The 20,117-nt window shown below is 34.3% G+C and overlaps 1 protein-coding gene across 2 annotated transcripts in view; it reads left to right on the top strand.

Annotated features, from left to right (window-relative positions):
• The window catches only part of SLIT2 (slit guidance ligand 2), a 378,953-nt gene that overhangs the window by 229,957 nt on the left and 128,879 nt on the right, over nucleotides 1-20,117 (top strand). For both annotated transcript variants that reach the window (XM_081253775.1, XM_081253774.1), the window contains exons 5-6: nucleotides 4,938-5,009; nucleotides 17,073-17,144. In XM_081253775.1, the coding sequence (XP_081109901.1) occupies nucleotides 4,938-5,009; nucleotides 17,073-17,144 (144 nt within the window). The remainder of the gene's footprint in view (nucleotides 1-4,937; nucleotides 5,010-17,072; nucleotides 17,145-20,117) is intronic.

Raw genomic sequence — 20,117 nt, 5'->3', positions numbered from 1 at the left:
TTTTCCAAAACCATTTACTGAAGAGACTGTCCTTTCTCCATTGTACATTCTTCACTCCTTTGTCATAAATTAATTTTCCATATATGTGTGGATTTATTTCTGGGCTCTCAACTCTATTCCATTGATCTCTCTGTTTTTCTGCTAATACCATGCTGTTTTTATTACTATACTTTGTAACATAGCTTGAAATCAAGAAATGTGATACCACCAGCTTTGTTCTTCTTTCTTAAACTTGCTTTGGCTCTTCAGGTTCTTTTGTGGGGCCAAATAAATTTTAGGGGTGTTTGTTTATTTCTGTGAAAAATGCCATTGGAATTTTGATAAGGATTGCACTGAATCTGTAGATCACTTTGAACATGTTAACGTTATTAGTTCTTCCGGTCCATGAGCATGTAATATCTTTCCATTTATTTGTGTCCAAAAGTTTACAAAGCTAATTTAGTCTCCTGTCTTCCATCCCAGCTCCCCAATTATCACACTTGTTTTCCCCAAACACTTTTTGCATTTTGCTATTCCATTCCTCAGAAAAGTTGAGTGGTTCCAAACTCTCCCCAAGATGACAAGCACCTTAACTTGCATCAAAGATCTTATATTTGGACCTAACTCCAACTCTCAACTTTATTATTTAATGCTCTCCAAAAAGAATTGCCTAGTTCACTGGAGACCCACTATTTCTCCACACTACTGCCCAGTGCCACTCTCTGCCCATTGTCCCTGCCTGCTCCGAATTTCAATTTCCAGATCAATCTTCCTAAAAATCAACTCCAATCAAGCCATTTTCCTACTCAGAAGCACATTTTTACACTCTATTGCCTAGTGATATAATTACAGACTCTTCCCTTAGCAACACTATCCTGCTAACTCAGTAGTTCTGACTCATTTTTCTCATACACATAGTTCACAGAACAATGCACTCCCATCAGTAATGTATCACATTGCCTACAATGGTCTTCAAGGAGCAGAGCAGATACACTTAGGGGTACAGAGCAAATTCTCCTAGTAGCATAATTGTTATATGTATGTAACCAATGCCTCTATAGTAGTTACTGTGCGCCAGTCACTTTGTGAGCACTTTAAAGGGTATTTCATTGAATCCACTTAACAGTCCTGTGATATAGACACTGTTATTGTTTCATTTTACAGATGAAGAAACTGACATACAGAAAATGTAAGCAATTTTCGCAAGGTCACATGGTTAATAAATGTTTAGCACTAATACCTGATATCGCTGAAGCTTGGTTTCTTTAATAGTAACAAACAGTAATAATAATGATAATAATAATACCTACTTCACTTCTCAGTCTTCAGCCTATGCTCTTAATTCCTCTGGCATACCTCCTCTCTCCTTGGATTTCTGCCACCCACCCGTACCAACACTGGAAGATGAGAAATATTGAGCTCAGTAATCTTCATCAAATTTCAAAAAATTCCCTTTGTATTTTGAAAGTGGCCTGAATCAACCAAGCCTCCAATGACTGTTACTTCTCTGATCTCCTGGATCACTTTTCTAAGATTCCACTCATGCTTTACTTATTCTATACTACCTTTGTTATAATCAAACTGTGAGATATAAATCACATCTCTCCAATGAGACTGAAAAATTTCCACAACCAAACTCATAATGGACACTGTAAATTTTGATTTCCCAATTTTGTTAATGGTTCCTCTATGGAAGTTCAAAATGACTTCTATCTTCTCTCTCTTCTTTGCCTAATCCATCTCCACATACAATTCACCTCTAAGTTTTGGTTCTTCATCCATCCCTGATACCACTCTCAATCTCTTGTAACTTTTCTATCTAAAGGGTGGGAGCCCATCCATTAACAAGGCCAGGGTAAACAAGCAATGTATTGATGGTTATTATGTTGCTTCATAATTCTCATTACTTTTTCCCCAACTGTCATAAAAATCTTGTATCTGGTTATCCAGATGTGAGTCTTTGACCCCGGGTATTCTCCTAAATTCTACTGCCAGTTTAATCTAAGAGCATCTCCCCTGCTCCCATACATCACTCTTCCCTCCCTACCACTGTCTGCTGAAATAAGAACTCACTCTTCAATAGGTATCAGAATGTCTACTCCTCACACCCCTCACTTTTCCTTCCAACCTCATCTCTTATTACTACACTGCATGTTATACCTTCTAAGCAAACCAGACCAAAAGCTACTCCCATAGAAGTTCTATTTTTCTACCTCTATACTCTTGCTTGTGCTATTTATTTCACACAAAAAAGCAAATGACATAAGTCAGAGGCTAGGATGAGTTAAGAAAAAATCTCCTAAGTTTTAGACCACAGGAAGGACATATTGAGATGGATTAAGTAGCCCTCAGTGTCATCTTTAGAAATCCCCACATCTTGACTCAATATTTATCTGGATTTCCTCTACATCTCTTGATACTTCAACACTTTCTATCATTGTTTAGCACCTGATATCGTTGAAGCTTGGTTTCTTTAATCATAACAAATAGTAATAATAATGATAATAATAATATCTACTTCACAAGATGGCCATGTGGGTTAAAAAACATAAATTTGATATTATATTATCTCTAAAAATTTAAGTATTGCACATAGCAGGTACTGAAAACTTGTTAAGTTTCTTCCTCCTGTTATGGGTGAATATTATTGCCCACTTATCTGAAGGGACCTGAGATCCACAACTGAATTTGGCTGCCAGAGTAAGCAGAGCACAAGAGCAGAGACCCCATAGAATAGTCTACTCAGGGGGGCAGTGACACATAAGCCACTGACCTTAGGGAGGCTCTGAGCCTGACCGTCCCTCACCCTTCTGTAAAAGATAAGATGGTAAGTGTTAGCAGAATAAAACTCTTCTAATGCCCTAGACTTCTGCCTGAGCCAGTCAAAAGGACTAAAATCACATTCAGAAGGAATGGTGTTCTGACTGGGATTCAGTGCTCTTCAGCCATATCTCTATGAGCCGCCTGAAGTCATCCTCCTGACTATCCTCCCACCACACCTTCACCCTCTTTGAGACCATGACCCTAGAAAAACTGTGCCTGAGGTGGCGCATGAAATGGCCCCAGCTGGTGGGAGGGGAAGACTGCAGAGCCTGGGAAGCAGGCAAGGTCTGAAGCCAACATCTCTGCCATTTTTATTCACCTACACAGTCTCTAAAGCAGTCTTTGTTCTAGGTGAAGTGGGAAAAAAAAGTGGTTAGAAAATATTGAACTGACAGGGGCACAACAATAAAAACACTATCTGTTTTTACGGAGTGCTCTAGAATTAAATTTGTTTGAGTTCAGTTTTTTCCCTCCTCATTTCTTATTACTTTCTGAATTTTCTTTCTCCAGTATCACTCTTTACCTTCTCCTAGCTCAGTAGCCTCCTTTGAGCACTGTTTCTGACATTAGGCTTTTAAATATATGCTATTAAACATTTCTTAACTCGATGTAATTAAACAAAGGAGGGAAGTCAGTATGAATCAACGACAAGCTGGAGAAATAAGCAATTTTTAAGGAAATGAAGTTTTATTACTCTTAGGGATATACTGAAGCTATTGATAACAGTTCACTTAGGACATGAATGGCTGCCTTAACTCCTACATAAGCACATATTACAAACTTACTGTTTGGAATAAAATATGTATGTGTTTTTCATTGCTTTTTTGCTAAAGACCTTTACTCTTTGGACTAACATTATTTCTCTACAAATTGCTTTGCAAACTTTTTTTTTATTTGAACATTGCAGATATTGAGATATAAATGCAAATCTCACTTGTTTAAAACTTGGTGCTAATGAGGTCAAAACCACACAGTAAATCTCTGTATCTGCCAGTTATCTCTATTGTGTGGCGACAAGTGTGTGAGCAACCAGCTCTGGTCATAAGAAGCACTGGAGGAGAGAATGCTGGTGAATTCATCCAGTATGCCTCCACAAAATTGGAAAATGACTCCGTTTTGGCAGGCATGTACCCGTGGTCAGTAGCTTCATCTTTCTTCGTGAGCGTCAGTTATCTTGAATTTAAAGATAATTTTAGTACATTCATTGTTACTTTAATACTTTATTTGATATTTCAGCTTTCTGCTATGTGGTAGTGTTATTTAAAATTTCCTCTTTTCAGTGACACTCTTGCATGTGTATTTATATCCTACCTGTTAAGTGCTAATAATAATATGTGAGCTTATAGAATTGCATCTGAACTCTGAAGGAAAAATAATGATCCATTTCATGAGATGAGTGATTTTTACAAACTCTCATTTCAACTCAAAGAGTGGTTTTTTTTCCCTTGATTAAAATGTATTTCTCGATTAAATTAAAATGCAAATATAGACGGTCTGTGTTTATGGTTATAATAGAATTATTTAAAGAAGGTTCTAAATCAACCTGCTGCTAATATTTCATGCAAGAACTGTGGGTTTTATTGTTGGGCCAGTACTGCCGTGTTCCATTTTCAAGATTATTTAAAGTGCTATGAAAACTTAATCATATTGCCCAGGTTTTATCAGTTTTTGCCCAGTCTTCTCTAGGATGTTAAAAGGGACTGCTTTCCTATATACTTCTTAAGTTATGTTAGTGATATTGGAGAAATATCAAGTACTAAAACTTTAGAACCCCTTGAAACTGAGTTATGAACAATTTACTATTTGTTTTAAAAAATATATTTTATTACACAGAAGTGAATCAACTCTCAAATTTAAGAGAACCATATTTAATAATTTATTATGAAATTAAAGATCTGAAAAATTACTTCAAGAAACCATTTAGTCCAACTTTTTAATTTATATTAGATATATAAAATATTTGTATTAGAAATTGCATCTAATGCTATGGATTTAATTATGATCCTTTAGTATTTTTTTAGCTTCCTTTTTTTTTTTTTTTGGAAGTGTCCTATCACTTTTCAAACACATTGATTAAAATAATTCTTAAATAACATTTATAACTTGATCTTTTTTTCTTTTTTTGTTATTTTTAGTGACCTCAGTGAAAACCAAATTCAGGCAATTCCAAGGAAAGCTTTCCGTGGGGCAGTTGATATTAAAAATCTGTAAGTATTTTTCCTAATTGATACTGTTTTTTTTTTAATTACCCATTTTCCAAGTTTAATTTATATTAAATAAACTGTCAGAAAAAAATGGTGAAAGCCTATATACATCTTTATGCTTCCTTAGGAGAGCTTGTAACAATAAGTTTTAAGTTGTTTTCACAAGCTATCTGAAGATATTCTCGCTTAGAAGATGTCTTGAAACTGAAGTTGTTATCAAATTCATTCTTCAAACCTTGTGATTAATCTTGTGAAATCTAAAGAAATTATTTGATTATAAGGTATTAACAATGTATTTTCTTCCCCTTACTGTGAGCTAATTTCAATAGCTCCTTTTTCTCTTGTTATCGGTGTTTATTGGAAATGCAGAATATTTTTTTTCTGGAAAGAGTAGATAATATTTTCTTGTTAGAGATACCTGTGGCCTAGAGCTACAGCTTTTAAAAATAGCTTTTAGATCACCATTTTCATTAAATGCCAACAGTGTGAGAATGAGAAAATTGTCTTTCCCTTTGTGTGAATACTTTTCTTGCATCGTTTCCCTCTTATATCTTTATGAAAGGATATATGTATAGCCTTCTTTAAAAAGTAAAAGAAAAGGAAAAGAAAACTATGTTTCTGTATTATCCCTTGATAAATCTTTAATCTAGTGTCTTGTGTACATGTGTTTTTTGTAAGTGTGGATAGCTCTTTACATACCAGATTTAAGATCACAGTGGCAATCCTAATATCATCGATATATATCTTAATAAATTTAAAAATACCTTGTTAGCCTTTAAAAATGATGGTTTTTGACTCACCGTGAATCTAAAACATAAAACATTTTCTGTAGCTTTTCCATTAGTTTGGAATGTGGGGGGAAAAGGCCCCTGTGTGCTGAGATTAACTATCAGGAATTCAGTATTTCTTAGCTAGTAATAAACAGGGCAGGCACTTTAAGAATTAACTTATATTCCGAATTCTCCATGGTGGGATCCAACAATATTTCTCCAGTAGCGAAAGTGAGACAGATGTTTTCCTTCGTCAAAGAAGACTGTTTATAAAGCTACAAGTTATGACCTCTACATCCTCCCCTCAATGTAATTTTTTTTTTAAATTTGTAGTTTCTAAGTGTATAGGTAAAGACAGAAAAATATAGACTTCTAGGTATAAATGTGTAGAGCCGTCAAAATCTTGGCCCTAGGTTTTTATGAGCATTTACATGTTAAAGAGATTTTATTTGCTTTGCTTTTAATCTTTCATGAAGACTTAGGGAAGTCTTCAGATATATTCAGAGATGTAGGATGTTCAAAACTGCCTCTGTATATTATGTCTGATCAAAACAACATAAAGATACCTATGTAACACCTACCCTAGTTGCCTATATGTCTCTGTAAAAGGACAGTAATGGCCAAAGTTGACCACCCTTTGAGAATGCCACTTGCAATCTTACAATAGTATTTTCTCTAAAGCGTTAAAACAGGTGGCTTTTAATCTTAGCAAAGATATTTAGGGAATCCAAGTCTATTAAGTAATCCTTCTCCCATATGTAAGGATGCATTTGGGAGTGAGATACCAGTCATGGTGGGATTCTTCCTTAATTCCTCTTCATTTATTCTTTAAAAACGTGATTTTAAAAGTTTAGAGATAAGAAAAGTAAAATGCTAGCCCTTGTAGTTTGAAGAAAGCAATATTCATTTAGCAGGATTTTTGAAATATTTCTCCCCACGGCATCATCCCCCCTCTCTACCATTTTAAAGGCAGTTATTATGTATACTGTGAGATGAGTTTAGGACTGTCTCAGAATCTCTTGCCATTTTTTTGTTTTGTAAATGTGACAAATCAGTAAACTTCATTGAGCCTTAATTTTTACTTTTATGAAATCAGTATAATAATTTCTTACATTTGCTGTGGTTATTAGAGAAAAACCATATGTGAAAAACCTTAAAACAGTAATATGCTACAAAATATAGTACAGTATTCATTCAGCAAGTATTCACTAATCAACTGCTAGAAGTTAGCACTGAAAAATTTATACTAAGGAGAGAGGAAAGGAGAACATAAACTAATTTGCAATATTAGTAATCGATCAGATAGACCCATGTCTATCATGGGTCAATTAGACGTGGAGCTGCAATAATGGGGAAAAAAATCTATCAGAAAGTACTAAATGAATATACACAAGACCCTGATTTATAAACAAATTAAATGCAACAGGCACTGAGGAAAGAAAGAGATAAAAGTATTGATATTGCTTGAAGTTATCAGGGAATACTTTAGAAAAGAGCTACTGAAAGAAAATATAAAGGAATCTTCAGGGAGGTTGGTTCATAGTGGTGAGTAGTGGCCAGTAAAAGCAGACTGAGAAAGTAAGAATTTATTAAGACCTATGCAAGGCCTGATTTCTGAGTTTCGATTGGTTTGGAGGATTAAAATTAAAGTGCAGTGGAATGTGTGTGTGTGTGTATTGTGTGTATGTTGTGTGTGTGTGTATGATGTAAGGAATATTACCTTTTTTTCAAGGCGAACCAATACTAATTCGGAATAGCAGCAGTGGTAAAAAGCGTAGCAATCTGCATATGGAGGAAGCCAAGTAGAGTGGCATCCAAATGATTTTAACTTTGGAGGTTTCTGTTCTTATGGAGGAAAGGGGGCTTAAGAAACTATGTGAGTGCTAAATGATGATGTGATGATCAAAAGAACAATTTATTCCTGCTACGCTCAATGCCTTCCATGTAACAGTGTGAAAGACCATGAGAACATTGAAACACCACAATGCATTTACAGGTTTATTTAATTAAATAAGATTATAGTTACAGTTTTCTAAAATTTCACATTTAAAAAGCATTTTGCTATAATTAAAAAGTAGTTCAAACTACATTATTCAAAAAAAATTTCAATTTCATGGGACTTTGTATGAAGTTTAGTTTTATCATTAGAAATTAAGAAGGATATTTGGTAAAATACGTTAGAACTGAGAGTAAATTTTAATTTGTATTATTGTTAAAATGGTAACTGTATGTCATCAAGTAATGACTCAATAAAAGTCCATAATTATTAACATTATTCATATTATTAACATTCAGTGTGGGAAGGAGAGGCAGAGTGCTTTGTCTTATTTATTATTCCAGTGTGTACGTTTACAGTTTGGACAACCCTGCATGGTGCCATAATGGCTAGTATTTCGAGTCATTCAGGGAGTAAAAGAGAAGAAGTAAGACTGCACAGAAGGAATATGTGCTTTAGTTGCATCAAGCCGATATTTTGTATAGCACTGTCTAAAAGACTAGTCTAATGCACTGTACCGAGTTTATTGGATTTACCACATATTCAGGCCTTATTCAGAACAAATTCCAGTTATCAGAAGATTTTCACTGGAAGCACTTGCTTTAATCTTGTGGATTGGCTAAATATGCTCAAGGCAGCATCCTGACAATATGAAATTGATGCTGTGGAAATTTTGCAAATTAGCAGATCTTATTCCTCTTCCTCCAGGCAAGCCACAGTAAAAACTATTCTAGACAGCTGGACATTTATCTTGCTGTTAAACATCTCCAGGGGGAACTTCCCATAACTTTTTGCCTTACCTCTATTAATTTCCAAACTGGATTAAAACACTTTATATTTTATTTTGTTACCCAATTTTCTCCACCTGCTACTTAAACCAGTTTCTTTTTTCTGGCATTTTAGACAGTGAGATCTGAGAATAACAAAATCGTATTAAAATATCAACTAAATAATAGTGTTTATAAAAGTCACTGGCAGCACTTTTATGTAGGATTTACATCTCTGTGTTTGAACTCTCCAAGTATGAATTCAAGTACTGATACCATATCATTACCAAATGATGCCTCACCAAAATGACAATCAATGTTTATATGATTTTCCTTGATAAACTTTGTATATATATTTAATATATTTAACACTGACTAATAAAGCCTTGGCTGCCTCCTGATCAATTTCTGAACAAAGACATGTTACATTGTGCCAGTTTTGTTTACAAGTATGTATGAGGCATTTCTATTTAATTGAATAATTTAAGAGAATATTCAAATTATAATAAATCTTGCCTTATTGCTGAGACTTGCAAGATTATTCTCTAAGTAGGTATTTTATGAATATAAAAATTTTCCAAGAGTCTCTTGTTTTTATGAGAAATCATTTCTAGTCATGTTATCTTAGGATTTAAGCAAAGAAGTGCAAATATATGAACTTAAAAATCAAATGGATTGCCAATAGTTACTCACACTGCAAAAGCAAACTCTAACATACCTTACATTAGTTTCTTTAATGAGTTGAACCTGAATACTTAAAATAACTAAATTCCAACAAACATTATTTTAGGTAGACTTTTTAAAGTACATCATACCTGGTTTTTATTCTTCTTTCATGTTGCAGTATATCCTCAAAATGTACTCTATGTTCCAAACTTTACTATTTACTGTTCATTAATAAATACATTCCTTTTCTATTTGCTTGCATTATACCAATTCTATTAAATTATCATCTGTTATGAATCTTACCCTCCTTTTCTAATAAAACTACCTGTTGTTAAAAAATAGGTTAAGGAAAATATTTATATTCATTCTTTTATAACACACATTAGTTTACAGACAAGGTTTATAAGATGATTTAAGTTATAAGATGATTTAGCTTTGTTCTCTTTGAGTAAGTCATGGTATCATTTGGGAAACAAGAATGCATGGCCATGAGTTTTTTAGGAAACAGATAATCCAATCTGGGATGCACTGATTCTTGGTGATAAGATTTGGCAAATAGGAAAGAGAAGGTTAATCTGTATGTTGCTACACAGCTATTTATGTTATTTAGAAATTTAATTTTTTTCTGGAACTCTGTCATCTTCAATTTATTTTATTAATGGATCAACTAAAACACATAGGAGGAAAATTCACAGTTCTATACTAGGTACACAAAAAGACATATACTTTGCTATTTTTTCACACTTCTCTATTTTAAAATATCAATCTACTGGTTTCTTTTCCTCTATCATCTGCATTCTTCATGATGATAAGGGAACAAGATTGCTCACGTAATATAGAATAAAGATGTAACAATCAGAAGAGTGTATTATATATTTAACCATTCAAATGCAAGACTTACTTTAACTTTGTCCTATAAATTAAGTCATATTTATAAAATGTCTACAGTAATCAGCTACTTTTCATGTTTAGTTTACTACATTTCTTGTCATACTTAATTACATACTTTTTACATAATTATCATAAAAATAAAATCCGTTTATATCAAATTGAAATTGTAACTTTTAGTGCCCCTAGCTCCTCCCAAAAGTGTTTTCAGTAAGCCTGAGGCTGAAAAGACTTTGAAGGGGAGGTTGGTTTCTCACTCAAGGGGCTTGCTATCTTTAGCATTAGATTAAATACCACATACAGGTCTTTAGTGGGAGGTAGAACCTTCTGAACAAACCTGTAACAATGGCTCTTCATTTAGATAAATAGCAAATGAAGTTGAGTTTTATGGTATAAGGACCAGGGCCTCTCTTAACATCCAGAATGCTGCCTGTGGACATAGGGGACAACCAGCAACCAGGAGTTGTCTGGGTTCTTAGATGTAAAACGTATTAGGAACTCAGCAGTTGCCACAGTCAGTACCATGGGAACTGTCCATGGTCCTAGCATTTGCCTGGTTTGAACTCAGTCTAAAAAACCACACTGAATTGTGATAATCCACAACAACTATGGTCAAGTTTGCTACCAATAACCTCTCCAACATCGCATTTTGCTGTCTCTCCTGGGTGCCTTAGCACTCTTTATTACTGGTAGCTTTCTCTCATGTAAAAATGAGTCTAAATAACATATCTTCATCAACATTTTCCAAAACAAAAAAACTAAAAAGAAAAAGAACACAAGACATTTTGATTGAATAGTTGGGAATCTAATTCACATATGTATCAGTATAAAATAATAATTGTCATGATCTTTCTGTGGCTGTGTGTTGTCCTTGAGACAGAACAGATCTTTAGGTTTCTTACTTCCCCAACCCTGCACAGCCACTCTTTTCTACCTCTGAGCAATTACAATAACCTGCTAATTGAGTTTTGATCTCCAGTTTATATTCTCATTAGATAGTTGTAACATTGCAGCCAGATTTGTTTTCATAAAGCATTGTTTTCCATCCCATCACTACCTGGTTCAAAATCATGCAGCTTATTAAAAACAAAAACATTTTGCTATAGGCATTATGGCAAAGCCTTGGGGATTTAGCAGAGTATTGTCTACAGTAGCTCTGCAGGGTCTGTAGGAATATAGGCTTTTCCCTGAGAGAGCAGCGACTTTTATCAAATGCATGCCATCTAGTCTCTTTAGATATTCTGACTAGTCCCAACATTCTGACACCCATGCAGGCTCCCAGCCCTCTACCCCCCCGAATCTGCACACAGGTTCTTCGCTCACATCAGAATGTCCCCTCTCCTGCAGACATTTACTGTGAACATTGTAGAACCTCTGCTCACAAGTGTTCTTTGAACCAGTCTCCTCCATAGGGAATGCTCACTTTTATTTCTGTCTTACTGGATTCTATCCATCTTTTAGGGATCAGGGGATTTTTTTTTCTCTTCCTCACATGATTATTTTTGCCTAGGGTAATCTCTTCCTTTTCTGAAATTCTGTAACATTCTTCGTCTACTGGCTTCTTCCTTGAAACTTGGCCATTAGAAATTCAGCTGAAACCTCCATTCGCAGAATGAATAGCTCCTGAATTCTTTTCCTAGCCACCTGTGTATCTAGTGAGGGCTTCAGCAATACATAGATTTAAATTTGAATCAAGGTTTCACTAAATATTTACTACCTATTTTGCATAATTTATTGAACTTCTGTGAGCCTTATTTTCTTATCTATAAAATCAGAGTAATGATAATACCTACCTTTTCAAGTAATTGTGAGAAATAATGAGACAGGTATATCTACAGACCCTGCCATTTGCTATGCATTCAATAAATGCTAGCAATTATCATTGTCAGTTTCAATTTCTACCTCCCTTGATTAGTCTACTTAGATTTACCAGAACATGAAGGTCAACTTAGTTGTCTTTCCTCCAGTGTCTATTACCATCTCTGTTAGAACTACCTTTAGCTTCCTTCTAATAAATTATCACATGGATATAACTTTATACCACAGCTTATTCCAATAAAAACTGAGATTCTTTATTCCTATGAGAAAAACAAAATGTTACTTGAAACATTGCAAAAAGGTTAAATTCTCAAATAACATAAATTATTTTGGGTTCCTAAGAAGAGTCCTTTCCTTGGTTATTTTCTTCATTAATGTCCAGGCTAACACAGATGTGCTTTTATGCCGAGGTAAATAATGTTTGCTGATACTTCTCTCTAGGATGTTCATTTATATGGATTAATTTAAATTTTTTTATTCCCTCTATGTATTATAATTTAAATCTTGAACTGTTTCTTAAACAATCATTATTAGCATAAGATTTGTATATTTAGGCACTCATATTCACCTGAATTTTATACACACAGGGAAGAAATAGAACAGATCCTGCCCATATCCTTACCAGGATTTTTTTTCTTTTTCTCCCATTTTATTTATGTTTTATCAGGTTGCTTTTAAAATAGTGAAATGTTGTTTTTCCCTCATATTGACTGTAGTCACTTTGATGTGTTTTAAGTCAACTAGATTCTTGGAGTTTGTCATCTTACAGTGGTGAGATAAATATGAACGAAACTTCTTTCTCATACCTAAAAAACCCTGGAAAAGTGGAGCATAGTCATAATAATTTTGTTGAGACACTGAGAAACTCTGCCTGGCTTAGAAATTATTAAAGAATTTGTATGTTCACTATTGTTTCAGAGTTAAGTATATTTTATGGTGTTCTAATTTTTACAAAAAGAAAATTAGTAATAAGATTTTATTACTTGGACACTGCACTGAAATATGAATTTTCTATGAGTAAGGACAAAACCAACTAAAGTTAATGCAGGAAGGTATGTTTTGTATATAACTCAAACAGTATGCTATCTAGATTTTTTAAAATGACAACAGGAAATCCTGAAAAAGACTTACTTACAAGTAACAGAATGGTGAGGGGATATGGGGATATATGTATACATATAGCTGATTCACTTTGTTATACAGCAGAAACTAACACAACATGGCAAAGCAATTATACTCCAATAAAGATGTTAAAAAAAAAAAAGTAACAGAGTGCAGTGTCTCCAGTTATATTTCAGGATGCAAAGTAAGCAAATGTCCAACCGTTTTTGTCATTTAATATACCTCTTTTTTAAAATTTATACTTAGCAACGTTATATATTTTCTCTCATACTGAAAATTAATCAAAATCTGAAACTAGGCTATTTTTAGTCTTAAAGACAATCAGATCAGCTTTAGAAATTTTATGTGAGTGAGGCACAGAGAGAGTGATCTCTCTTAATAAAAACATACTGCATTGGGTTTCCCTGGTGGCGCAGTGGTTGAGAGTCCGCCTGCCGTTGCAGGGGACACGGGTTCGTGCCCCGGTCCGGGAAGATCCCACATGCTGTGGAGCTGCTAGGCCCTGTGAGCCATGGCCGCTGAGCCTGCGTGTCTGGAGCCTGTGCTCCGCAACGGGAGAGGCCACAACAGTGAGAGGCCCGCGTACCCCCCCAAAAAAAAAAAAATACTGCATTCTCTAAATTTACCAGTGCTAGGAAAAAATTAAAAAGGCAGTCTAGAGTTATTCCAGAGCATCAGAAGAGGAGCACTTACCACTGAAAAGAGAATCATAGAAAGTTAATGCTGAGAGAAATCTTAAAGATCATATATTTTTTAACAACATTATTTTCATGAAATTAAAAATAAAGCAGTTGCTTCAAGTCACACTCTTACAGACTAGGACAGTGGCGGATCAGAGAGGATGGGTCGGAATTTGAGCAGAAACAAGAGAGGAGGGCTGAGGGTAGGAAATGAGGAGAAGACACAGCAGTCTGGGCAAGAACATGTAGGCTAAAAGTCTGAAAGCAACCACCAGTGTGGTACTATCCATACCGTTCTTCTCCTGGGAAAATAAGAAAAGCACCAGCTTGCTTTCCCCTGGGAAGTAGCTCCTTTGTCAGGAAAGGCTCCTCAAGCCGTCTCTGATGCACCTAGTGCTCTTATCATCTAAAGATCAACAAATTTACCTTATGTTTGAGTAAATAGCTGTAACATCACTTTTTGGAGAAGTGAAAAAAAATTTCCTCTTACTAATTCCTTAATTCGGAACAATTTTATGGCACAATTTATAATCACATCTAAACATGTTACTAAACTCTTGGCTGAACAGATCCTTTCCTGTTTACAGAAAGCAGAAGTGCCCAGGATTTGAGAGGTGGTAGAGAAGGAAGTGAGTAGCATGAGAGGAAACAAGGTGAAGAAAATTAGTCCAGAAACTCTGAAATAAATTACACTTTTGCATAGTTTTGACACTGTTTATCTTGAACCATATGCAGACAAATAGAGGTTTGTGCAGAGAGATTTTCTCATGAGCAGTCATGCGGGTACAACACTTTCCATAAACATACCTTTAAATACTACAAAAATCTACCCACTGATGAAAACATTATTTACTTTGATTTTCATTGTCCTTTCAAACGAGTAATGTTTTCACAAAATACCTTCCTTCTCAGAAGATATTGGAACTGAGCTATAATGGCATTCAGGAAACTTTTAGGGACGACTTTGGTCCTATGAGAGATGAATATTCTTAATGGTTTAATGCCAATAAGGGCTTAGATTTCTGTTAAGAATCAGAAGAAGCATATAACCATGAGCAACATTAAAGAGGGGTAAAATTAGAAAAGTTTCCAGCAGCGTCTCAACTTCTAGTGACATACAGAAAGTAATCTGTCTTTCAGTACTTGTAGGACAAGATTTGCTTGAGTGCTTTCTGGCAAATTAGGGCTTCCCCTTTGTGTATAGTATGCATGATTTAAAAGAAGCTGTGTCAGCACTGATTTATACATTGACAGCTAAGGATAATAAGATATGGGCAAACATACAGCTCACCCTTTTACAGATTAACCTGGAGACTGCATTAGGCAAATTTGATAGCATTAAAAGATTTTGCCAATTTGTCTGGAAACAATTTCTCTTTTGTAGTGTGTCAAGGGTAACACTTCATGCCATTGTGCTAATTTAAATGGCTTTGATAAATTGTTCAAGAGGTTAGAGAATAGTAGTGGAGATATATATTTAGCACTTTAAAATTAAAAAAATGGCTATTAACTTAATTGTTAAATGAATTTAATCTGTAAAAATCCAAAGTGCTCAAGAATGTTAAGTGTTTTCTTGGAACTGCAGCAACCATATTACATCATGAGTCTTTAAAAAGTCTTCTTAGAAAATAAAATTATACCTCTGCGTACTTCCTAATAAGCAGAAATGCTTTCAGCTGTTACAGTAGCATGAGTGGTAGCTGTTGTTTGGGGAAAGCCTTAGTTTATACAAGCAATAAAATTGTATCTTCTCGAGGGCTCACGTTTTTTATATTGCACATCTTAGATCACACCATTTGCACGGCATCAATGTAGCCTCCTATATGATTATGTCCCCCAGAGACCTTCTTAAAAATGAGATGTATATTTCATGAGACATTCTCTATGTAAATAATTTCTAAAGTAAGGACTTTGAAAAGGTCCCTCTGAAAGTCACTGGTTTAAATCACTGCACCTTTATTCAGTCGTCTTGTGAGAGAAACAGCTATTGCAACATTTCCCTTAAAAACAGACCTCAGATTTGAATTAGCCCTTTTGGTGAATTCTGCACTTGAAACAAGGACAAGATTCATTTGTATTAGGATCATAGTCTTACCCTGTATGTGTACCTCCCTTCCCAATGCATGCAGAGCTGACAGCTCACCTGACTATTTCATTAAACATTTTGTTTCTATCTCAAGTGAAGCATTAAAATACTTTTTCTTTACAGGAATAATAATATCGCTAAGCATCAAGCTACTAGATTTAAATAAAAACTGCTTATTTGTTAAACAAAAAGGAGAGTGCTGTGGGGTTTAGTACTTAGTTGTCCATTTCAACCAATTAAATTTCTTGGTATGAAGAAGGAAATTTTAATTCCCCAGACAAGTGGCAGGAAAAAGCAAACAAGTTTGGAGCAACCATTTTTTTTTTCAATCTTTGAATTTTAGCAAATGAGTACTTAAACTTCTGGAGAACATTCATTTATTTGAATTCTGTATTATTTAGAATGAGCTGATACAGCTTTTAAATGTTTGACTGTAGAGATGTGTGGTGTTTTAACAAAATCTTGCTGCTATATGTGTTTCATAGTGTTTTGGGCCGAAATTAGCATCTTTGAGAAAAGCAAATTTTTACAAATTTCTTAATACTTAAAAAAAAACTTGTTTTCTGGAGAGTGGTGTGATTTGGGAAGTTCCTTAACTAAAAACTCTAATATTTACAGTACCGAGAATTCACATTTAATGATAACAATGCAAGTTATGCATATAGTGAAGCTTAATATAAAACAACTGGTAGTTTTGTAAAGTGTATGCCTAGTTGGGAATAGCAAGGAGATAGATGGGACATCATTTCTCTTTCCTGATTTGGAGTTCTTGAAAGAAAACTGCTTTTAAAATAAGAAAACCTAAAAGTATTCTAGCTCTTTCTTGCCAAGGATAGTGAAATTAACATGCAACTGGGCGTCTCTGATAAATGGATTCTGTTAGGTCACTGAGGGGGTGCATGTGACATTAAGTGATTTACAGTCCTTTACCTTAATGAAATTGTTTCAGCAAGATGACGCTGAAAGCTCTTAATGGATAGCTTTTCTTGATGTAATGAAATTGCATTCCTATGGCATTTAATATAAGGTGCAGTTATTATTTACTGGAGCTTTCCAAGGGCTGCTATTTGCACACACAGTTCAGAACAAAAAGAGGTTTCAGTGGCGGCACCGACGCCAGAATGGCTTGTGACATTCTTAAGCAGATGAGTGTATTTGTGAGAGCATTTCAGTTAGTGCAGCCAAGGCTTCAGAGACCCTTCAGGAGACTTCTTTTCACCTAACCCTGCTAGTGTCCAATCTCTTACATATATTCTTCTAATCTATTTAACAGGCAACTGGATTACAACCAGATCAGCTGTATTGAAGATGGGGCATTTAGGGCTCTCCGGGACCTGGAGGTGCTGTAAGTACCGCTTATTTCTTACTCTTTTAACGGGAGCTTTGTGTCTGGGGAGTGCTACTGTGGATGCTTATCTGTTAACTTGAAACCTTGTGTCAAAATGGTTTCCCATAAGAGAGCCCTTAAATAACTCACAGCGAATACAGAGAAGAGTTGAAATGTGTGTGTGCAAAACCTTGCATAGCATATCTTTATGCTTAGGTAAAATTGTCTGATTTAGGAAGGACACTCAAATGTTCACACATATTGTCTTTTGAGTGTTTCTCCTTATGATAAAATAGTGTCATACACAGGATTTGTGAGAATTCCCAGAATTGCTATATACCTTAATAGCTGATATGTTGGTATGTTTTAGTTGCTGTGCAATGGAAAGACATTTTCTCATTTTAAAATGTCATTTTAACTAGATAACTTACCATCTCTGTAAGGTTACTGTCTAAATTTAATAAGCCGCCCACCAGGTCCATTTTAAAGTCTTCACTACTGACTTTGTAAAGCACGACACAGATTTGAATTATAATTGGCATTTTCTGTCTTTCCTTGCTGGACAGACATGGCTGACAAAATTGGTTAGAGGTAACTGAGTAATCTCTACAGACTTTTGACACTGTAAAATAATTTTAATGACATTGTTAATTATAATGAAAAATAATTTTAATGAAAACTAGAGTTACTAAAGCTGCTTAAGCCACCTATACATTTCTGAAAAATTTCCCCAAAGATTCACCTTTCTAACTTTTTCAGTATACTTACAGATTTCTACCCCCAATAAAATATATTTCTATGCTATAATTCTCCCCTGACTCAGTTTGTTCAGAAATCTGAAACTGAATTAAATGTGAAGAGGTTTTGAATTTTCAGTCCATGTGTTAAAAGTTATCCAGAAATCATGAGATCCTCCTGAAAAAAAAGATCCCATTGCTTTATAAATTGAGTTTGAAGAGCAGAATGTTATTCTGAAAAAAGTTGATTGTTTCAACTAGAATGGCTTATTTTTCCAATATTTTCTATATGATTTTGGTTTTAATTGCAAGTAAATGAATCGAATTTCTCAGTGTGTCATGTGCTGCTAAGTTATTAATTATTTTTAAAGAATTATGTAAGAATGAGTTGATTGAGGTAAATTGCTCTGAGAGTATATACTGTTCTCTAACCACTTGAGAGATCACCTTTGTTTCTGTTGATAACAATCTAGCTTATTCTAAAGGAAAATAAAATCAAAGTGCTTGTCGTACACATTGTCGTTATAAGGCCACTTTTAAAATTGTGTTCCAGAGCCATTTTTAATATAGGGAGCTCACTAATGCTATTTCAGAATGAGAATAATTGGGATACAACTATGATTTCATGATAGTGGTCTGACGTCAAAACCATAGTCAATGTCACTAAACTTTATATGTGAGGAGACTACCACACGTGTTATTTAGTTGAACAGAGCAGAACAAGTCAAAGAATTTGTTAAGTCAGTGCACCTAACTAAGAATATGAATTATACCAAACATTTAATGAAAAATTTGCTGAATGTTTTGAATGAATTAAATCCCGTACTTTATTATTAAGTAAAAGAACTTAAATACTTATTAGCTATAGAATAACTAATATATGTTTAATATACTGAGGATGTATTGAGTGCTCCATATATATTGAGAGAGAGAGAGGAAGAGAGAGAAAGTTCCTGCTATGTGTCAAGCTCTGTGCTAGGCATTGAAAACACTTTACCCACAAATACAATAACTATTCATTTGCTTTTTTAGTTCTAAACTAGTATCATTGTTTTTAGAAGCAGGAAGCTCAAGAAAACACAGTCAACTCCTATATTTTGTCAGGTTAGCAACATATCTAACAGGTGACTTTTGCAAGACCCACTATCATGAAACACACCAAAGTGTGATAAACATCTCATGGTTCATGGAATTAAAATCAAAATCTAAAATGTTGGGAACTCTTTTGAGGACCTTAATAGATAGGTCTCAAAGAGTATCTAATGGACAGAGTTTGTTTGCTAAAGAAAAGAAGTAAAATTAGCACAATACAAGAAAATGTGAATTTTTTTCAAAATAATTTTAATATTTTATATTAAATATAAAGTCAAGCAGACATTCTTTTAATATATATTAATTTTTAAATGCTCATAATTTATGCAGCCTTTAGAGAAATTAATTAATGAAAAATTTAAGGCTAAATTGGCTAGAGCGCTGGAAAGACTGAATTTGTTAAGCCATAATCTCTTGTCAAGTAAATCAAAGGTTTACCCATTATAAATGTCTGGTCTGGGGCTTTTTTAATATAGAGTTACCATTTTTTATATAGAGTCCCAGAAAGAAATTTACCTGTTTTGCTTATTTTTATCATCCATGACTCTTTAAGATATATATTTTTATTATGAGGAAATAATGAAAGAACATTAATTTGCACATCACCTTAAATTTTGGATTTCTAATGTTTTAGATTTTTTAAAATTTTGATCCCGTGAACATGTGTGAATATATGAATATACTGAGGCCAAACAGGAGAAGATGGGGGTAATCATACTGAACCATTGATGGAAATTTGTTAGATTAAAATATACATTAAGGGAGAGAATGAATAAAGTTCAAGAAGGAAAAGCCAAGGTAAATGAAAGCAAGGAGGCAGTTTATCGCTTGCATGTAAAACGAACTGACTTTTTGTGGAATTCTCACTGATAGGATTTAGAATTAACTTTATTTTCTTAATAAGAAGATGGTGTCTCAAAAATAGCATTGGAAACTAAATGTAGATCAATATTTTCTTTTTCTTTGGACACTAAATTCAGAAGTGAAATACATCGCTTGAGTTGCCAGTTTTATATGGTTTATTTTTCTTTTCTATAGAATGGACATAATTGAATTGAATTGAAACATAGTGGTTCAAATCCATTCAGTATCAGACTTCCTGCCAAATCCTATGCTTAGCACTAGGGAATAAGAAAGAATAAATCAAGATCTTAGTCCAAGA

The sequence above is a fragment of the Mesoplodon bidens genome (genome assembly GCF_964165515.1).
Source record: "Mesoplodon bidens genome assembly, chromosome: 1".
Lineage (NCBI taxonomy): Eukaryota > Metazoa > Chordata > Mammalia > Artiodactyla > Ziphiidae > Mesoplodon > Mesoplodon bidens.
This window is presented reverse-complemented; position numbering and strand designations above follow the sequence as displayed.